At 50.9% G+C, this 7,140-nt stretch overlaps 1 protein-coding gene across 1 annotated transcript in view; it reads right to left on the bottom strand.

Moving 5' to 3' along the window:
- The window catches only part of dyrk3 (dual specificity tyrosine phosphorylation regulated kinase 3), a 12,136-nt gene extending 7,589 nt beyond the window's left edge, over positions 1 to 4,547 (bottom strand). Inside the window, exons 1-2 of the mRNA XM_084441541.1 lie at positions 4,230 to 4,547; positions 1,467 to 1,576 (exon numbers count right to left, since the gene is read on the bottom strand). Of these exons, the coding sequence (XP_084297667.1) occupies positions 1,467 to 1,576; positions 4,230 to 4,272 (153 nt within the window). The 5' untranslated portion in view covers positions 4,273 to 4,547. The remainder of the gene's footprint in view (positions 1 to 1,466; positions 1,577 to 4,229) is intronic.
- Between the last annotated feature and the right edge of the window lie 2,593 nt (positions 4,548 to 7,140).

Genomic DNA, 7,140 nt, shown 5'->3' with positions numbered 1-7,140 from the left:
GAACAGAATGAAAGGAGGGGAGTAGGACAGCACAGCGGAGATGGGAGCGTGTGTGTGGGTGTGTGTGTGTGTGTGTGTGTGTGTGTGTGGGTGTGTGTGTGTGTGTGTGTGTGAGGAAGACAGAGAGGGGGAGAACAGAATGAAAGGAGGGGAGTAGGACAGTACAGCTGAGATGGGAGCATGTGTGTGGGGGTGTGTGTGTGTGTGTGGGTGTGTGTGTGTGTGTGTGAGGAAGACAGAGAGGGGGAGAACAGAATGAAAGGAGGGGAGTAGGACAGCACAGCGGAGATGGGAGCGTGCAGGAGTGTGTGTGTGTGTGTGTGTGTGTGTGTGTGTGTGTGTGAGATGGGAGCGTGCAGGAGTGTCACACAGACCAGGCGAGTCATGTTGACTGGTTGCTTTGTTAGTGGGTCAAATTTTCAAGCCCAGTAAATCTTTACAAACTATATCAGAGACTAGCCTTGTTTCCCAGCCAGTGTGTGTGTGTGTGTGTGTGTGTGTGTGTGCGTGCGTGCGTGCGTGTGAGTGTGTTTGTGTGTTTGTGAGTGTGTTTGTGTTTTTGAGTGGTTGTGTGTGTTTGTGAGTGTGTTTGTGTTTTTGAGTGGTTGTGTGTGTTTGTGAGTGTGTTTGTGAGTGTGTTTGTGAGTGTGTTTGTGAGTGTGTTTGTGAGTGTGAGTGTGAGTGTGTTTGTGAGTGTGTTTGTGAGTGTGAGTGTGAGTGTGTTTGTGAGTGTGTTTGTGAGTGTGTTTGTGTGTGTGTTTGTGTGTGTGTGTGTGTGTGTGTGTGTGTGTGTGTGTGTGTGTGTTTCCTGGCTAAGTGAACCTGGTGGTAAACAGTTCCGCTCCTCTGACTTGGACGAGAGCCAATCAGAGACAGTCGCCGAGGAGGCGAGTCACACGGCCCTTCATTGTGCCTCCTGCACTTGGGTTCCCCAGATCTTCCTGATTGGACGGGGTGAGTTTCCATCCAAGGCTTCCACCAAAAAACTCACCTGTCCAGTTCTGCCAGATTGAATGAAGGGTTTAGGAAGGAAGGAAGGAAATAAGGGAAGGAGGAAAGGAAGGGGAAGGGGTGCATGTGTTGAATAGGAACGAGGCCCCAGGCACTGTTGATCCCAGTAAGCAACAGGACGTCTGAAGAACAAGAGGGATTCAGGACAGGATATGCAAACCTGCTGTGTGTGTGTGTGTGTGTGTGTGTGTGTGTGTGTGTGTGTGTGCGTATTCACCGAGTGTTTAGGTAGGGGCGGCAGCCCTGAGGGGCTGTGTGTGTGTGTGTGTGTGTGTGTGTGTGTGTGCGTACTCACCGAGTGTTTAGGTATGGGGGACAGCCCTGAGGGGCTGTGTGTGTGTGTGTGTGTGTACTCACCGAGTGTTTAGGTAGGGGCGGCAGCCCTGAGGGGCTGTGTGTGTGTGTGTGTGTGTGTGTGTGTGTGTGTGTGTGTGTGTGTGTGTGTGTGTACTCACCGAGTGTTTAGGTAGGGGGGGCAGCCCTGAGGGGCTGTGTGTGTCCGGCTCGTCCTTCGGCAGGTGGTCTGTCCTCATGTAGGAGTCGTACAGGCCGTCTGCGTGGCGCGCTGGGGGAAGCAGGGAGCACAACGCCACCACGTTAGACCGCGGACGCCACCGGCCATCGCCGGGACCTCCTCACCGACCACAGCTCCGAGGAGGAGACGGACCGACTAGAATAGAGCGGCGTTCCAGGAGGATTCAGGCCTCGCTCCACGTGCTTTTAACGGCACAAAATCTCCAAAAGCCAACTGACCCCCCACCCCCGTAGCGCTATATCAGGCTAACATTAGCAGGCTAATTCGAACCCTTCAACTTTGTTCGCTTGCTAACCCGCGCTACAGTCCAGACCAGCTTAGATAGGGGCTTAAAGTAGCTGACGCGCTAGCTCTGCAGCTGGTATTATTGGACTAATGAGGCTAGCAGATGCCCCTTGTGACGACAGCGTCTTTCCGCCCGCGCCTGTCCGTCCGGGGCCAGGCCCCGCCCCGACACACAGGTGTGTTCGGAAATAGATTAATTAATACGAAAGGGGCTCTGCCTGCCTCTGATCGCTGCGAGGTATGGAATGATATTCCGCTCAGAGCGCCAGTCAGCAGAGACGCTGACGGTGACAGAGACGCGTCCCGTGACACAGACAGGAACGAGGGGACCAGAAGAGAGAGGACAGGAAACACTGACGCCTAAACTGTCCTATTGAACTGTTGTCTAATATTGCGGTTTCTGGGCTTGACGTCGGTGGCCCAGTGGAAGTAGATGAAATGCAGCTTGCTAGTGGCTCCACACACAGAGCACTGGAGTGTGGCTCAGCGCCGTCTGGCTAGAATTAGCCCGGCGAACGGGGTAACCAGGCTGCAGGTGCGTCAGGCGCCTCTCCCCAGGGCGGGCCTGTCGACAGACGGCCTCCGAGGGAGGGTAATCCTGCTGCCTGGATACAGGCTCATTAGACCTGAACACACACACACACACCCACACACACACTAGGGATGGCTAGGCTTGCACACACACACACACACTTCGGCAAGCACACAGATCCATTAGGAGGACAGCGAGCTGCTCCTGATCACTCACTGGGGATCAGTACTTTCCACCCAGCATCACCCCCCACTGTTCAAACATCAGGCTACGCAAACCTCCATACTACCAAATACATAACCCATCCTATACTACCAAATACATAATCCATCCTATACTACCAAATACATAACCCATCCTATACTACCAAATACATAATCCATCCTATACTACCAAATACATAACCCATCCTATACTACCAAATAATAACCCATCCCAACACACAAGTCAAAGCTCCCTGATGGACGCTGTTCCTCGCTTCCATAGAAGAACCTCTTTAACAGATCAAAAGCCCAACCTCTGCACTCAGAAGCAGAACACGGACTCAGTCGGTGCTCCTAAACGTCCAAACACACACACACTCTCTGAGCCGCGGAACACAGCTGGGTCGGGCCAGAGATGGGGGAGAACAAGGTTCAGACAAACACCAGATCGGATGTCATAACCAGAGAGAGAGAGGAAGAGAGGGGAGCAGAGCCTGGAGAAGGGGGGGGGGGAGGAGAGAGGGTTTCCTGCGCTTCCCAGTACAGGATTGTGAACAGAACGTCCCCTTACAGGCGAGGCGAGGCGGGCTTCTCCCTGGCCGTGTTATCTAACGCACGGGGCTACGCGTGCTGCCCACCAGGCACGTGTGAAAGGTAGGTATTCAGAAACCCCCGCACCTGAGATAACCATGAGCGGTATCACATTACAACAGCTCTCCAATTAGACTTTTAGACCTGGAATATTGCCCGGTCATTAGTTAGGTGGTACTATCTCTGATAACTGGGGGGTAAAAAGGGACAATGTCTGACACGTGGTTGTACAACACCCCAACCAGACTGTTGAGTAAGGACCTCCATCAAAACACTGATAAGACTTTGCTTACTATGCAGAGACATGCAAACAACAACTCAGCGCAAACAACAACTCATCTACAGTAACTTACTTAGGAGGATGCTTGTTGTGATTCATTCAAACACGGTTGCAGTCGTCAAGGGGAAATGTTTACATCATGATGGAAGTTATCAAAGCTAGATTATGACATCATTTTCCTGTGCCACAAAACGACGTGATACTTATAGGCCGTGTCCCAAATGCATACTACCTGCTACTTGCTATATAGTAGGCACTATATAGTAGGCATACTACATACTATATAGTACCTACTGTTCCACAAAACGCGTGTAGTATGCGAGAATAGTATACAGTCACTAAATGGGCCAGCTGGCTACTTCTTCTGTTAGTGTAGCTGGCTCACAACACCTGGTCGGAGGGCAGATCTACCCAGCAAACACGCAACGTCAGGGAGACGTTCAGATCACGTCTGGTCCTGAACCCCGTGTGTTCGTCTGCTGGACCCCTCAATATTCACACGTCTGGCTTGGACCCCTCTAAGACGTCTGTGGACGTGCAGAACAGGTTCAATATCTGAACATTCAAATAAACATTCATTCTGGCTCCTAATTGGATGTCTTTGGACGTCCGAAAAAGACAAAAAAGACGTATAAAAGACGTATAAAAGACAGAAAAGACGTATAAAAGACAGAAAAGACGTATAAAAGACACGACATGAACCCAGACAGACAGACACGATGAAGCCAGAACAGATGGAGCAGTATTATTAAATGTATTTAAAATAAAAGATAATAAAAAGCACTCAATTACCTGCTGTTATTGGCCCCTCTGGTTTCCTGCTCAATATCATCATGATTGCAGTTGATAGTTGATGCCAGCATCCAAGATTTAAAAAATAATACTAATCAAAAAGTCCTGAATGCTTTGTAGTAGCATGTAGCATTAGTTAGCATTAGCACGCTAGCTTCTCAAAATGATCAGAAAATGACTCCTGAGTAGAGATGTGAGGGGTATAAACTACACGACCCGAGGGATCAACACGTTAGAGACTCTTCTACACAGACAAGGCCTCATTATAGTCCACTAAAAAACAACGTTTACACTCAAACTGCCTCTCACTCTCCCTCGCTAGCCGTGGAGATTAGCTTAGCTTAGCCTAGTTTAGCCTTAGTTAGCTTAGCCTTGGTTAGCTTAGCTTAGCCTAGCTTAGACTTGGTTAGCTTAGCCTTAGCTTAGCTTCAATTCGGTCTCAAAAAGTTCCGTTGATGGGGGTCGTTTCCAGCAGAAGCACCAACACACCCGACAGCCTGGTGCTCTAACCCGGGACAGCCTGGTGCTCTAACACGGGACAGCCTGGTGCTCTAACCCGGGTGTCCCTCGTCTAACCCGGGTGTCCCTCAGCCTGGTGGTCTAACCCGGGACAGCCTGGTGCTCTAACCCGGGTGTCCCTCGTCTAACCCGGGTGTCCCTCAGCCTGGTGGTCTAACCCGGGTGTCCCTCAGCCTGGTGGTCTAACCCGGGTGTCCCTCGTCTAACCCGGGTGTCCCTCGTCTAACCCGGGTGTCCCTCGTCTAACCCGGGTGTCCCTCAGCCTGGTGGTCTAACCCGGGACAGCCTGGTGGTCTTGATCTAACCCGGGTGTCCCTCTCTTTCTCTCTAGTTGGGTGTTTGTGGTCCCGATCCAGAGAAGCATCCCGTGTTCTTTACTCTGTTGCTGTCCTTTTTTAGTAGCCCAAAAAAAGTGCTCCTCTCACCGCCCAGCCCCAGAGAAAGACCAGCCCCAGAGAGACCTCCGTCCGGACCAGCTAGAGAGACCAGTTGGAGAGACCCAGAGGGAGAGAGGGACTAGCTTTAGCACCCAACCAGCGAGCTAGTCCGTGAGCACTCGGGGCAGCAGTCCCCCAAAATAACCGCGGATCCCATCCCGTCCGCAGGACGTCTTTACCGGACAGACTGGGCTGTGAAACACGGGGAGGTTTAATCCGTCTTCCGTCGAGTGGCCGAGTGACGTGGTTCTCCGTGGTTCTCCGTGGTTCTCCGGTGCGTCGCTAAGGGCGTCTCCTTCTCCTCCCACCAGAGAGACAGAGGGAGGCGGAGCTAAACGGGCGCCATCTTGGCTCAAATCCCAACCGGGAGTTTCCTGTCCTATGGTGCCAATATGCGGCAACTGATTGACCTGGACCCAACATGGCTGTCTATTTGACACAGTTATGTATAATATATATTACACATTATATATAAGCAATTTTAAACAACTTTTTTTTATGTAGCATTTTTTATTTTTTAGACATCTTAGGCTCATCACAGTTTGCAGAGATCAGAGCACAGCGTGATGGAAGTACGAATACACCCCCACTGTTGGTATGCTGTGCAGTCAACATGGAGATTATAATATAATTGACCCTTGGGGGCAGGTTGAACACCACAGGCTGAGACAGGACAGAGGAGAGGAGAAGACACAGGCTGGATATAGGAATGAGGCGATGGGGAAACGCTGACGGCCAGTAAGACCAGACAGAATGAGACGGGATGTGGGGGGGGGGTGGGTGTCTAAAATCAGCCTGTGATATGAGGCCCTGGGGGGGGGGGGCAGGGGGGTGTGTGCTAATCTTAGCTCCCTCTCAGAGCTGAGAAGAGGGGGTCTGTCTATATTTACAGCCATAAATAAACATACTGACACAGTTTGAGGCTGACCTCTAGGCAGCTGCCAGCCCATAAGGCCAGCTTGGGGGGGTGTTATTCTGAGGTGGTGGGGGGGTTGAGTAGCGAGGATGGAGCTGAACTAAGACACTGACCTATGGTCTGTTCGTTTTAGACTTTCTAATGACTTGTAAATGGGAATCTGGCCGTGTAAAGATGTCTTGATCCATATGGATGGAGGAGTGAAGCGGCCTACTGTACCTAAAGTGATCCACACACGTGCGAAAGGGGAACGTGGGCCCTTTATTTGGTCTTGGGCATGTGACGGACACTCACACCTGTTGGTTTATAAGACTTGTGCTTAGTTTGGGATGCCGTTGACCCCATAGTCTGACCTAAATGATCACATATGTCTATGCCTATTTTGAAGATTTTAAGACTATGCTTATCTAATTCTGACACATTTGCCCTCTATGAGCAACTCAGTCGGAAATACATCCAAAAGACTGAAGTGTGTTGATGGCAGTTGAACACTGAAGCCTTGGGCAAACAAACATGCACACACACAGATACAGTAGGAGGGAGTGGTGCTTGGGTAGGTGCTGCCCTCTGCTGGTGGATTGGAGGTGGTGCAGATAGTTGTAATCAGTAGGTACTGAGATTGAAAGGTTTAGAGCTCCCTCTCCTGGTCATGATCAAGCAGTACACACTGAATAGCACACAGAATGAGTTCTCAGTCAAGTAATGGTAAATGGTAAATGGACTGCACTTAAATAGCGCTTTTCCACCTTAGCGGCACTCAAAGCACTTTACAATGGCCTCTCATTCACACATTCACACACACACACACACACACACACACACCAATGGCGGTAGCTGCCATGCAAGGTGCTAACCTGCTCATTGGGAGCAATTTGGGGTTAGGTGTCTCGCTTAAGGACACTTCGACATGTGAACAGTCGGAGCCGGGATTCGAACCGCCGACCCTTCGATCACTGAACGACCCGCTCTACCAACTGAGCTACAGCCGCCCCCAAGTAAACCAAAGAAGAAGGCCAGCTCTATCCTGGGGCAACAACTG

The sequence above is a fragment of the Borostomias antarcticus genome, assembly GCF_949987555.1.
Source record: "Borostomias antarcticus genome assembly, chromosome: 7".
NCBI classification, from domain to species: domain Eukaryota; kingdom Metazoa; phylum Chordata; class Actinopteri; order Stomiiformes; family Stomiidae; genus Borostomias; species Borostomias antarcticus.
This window is presented reverse-complemented; position numbering and strand designations above follow the sequence as displayed.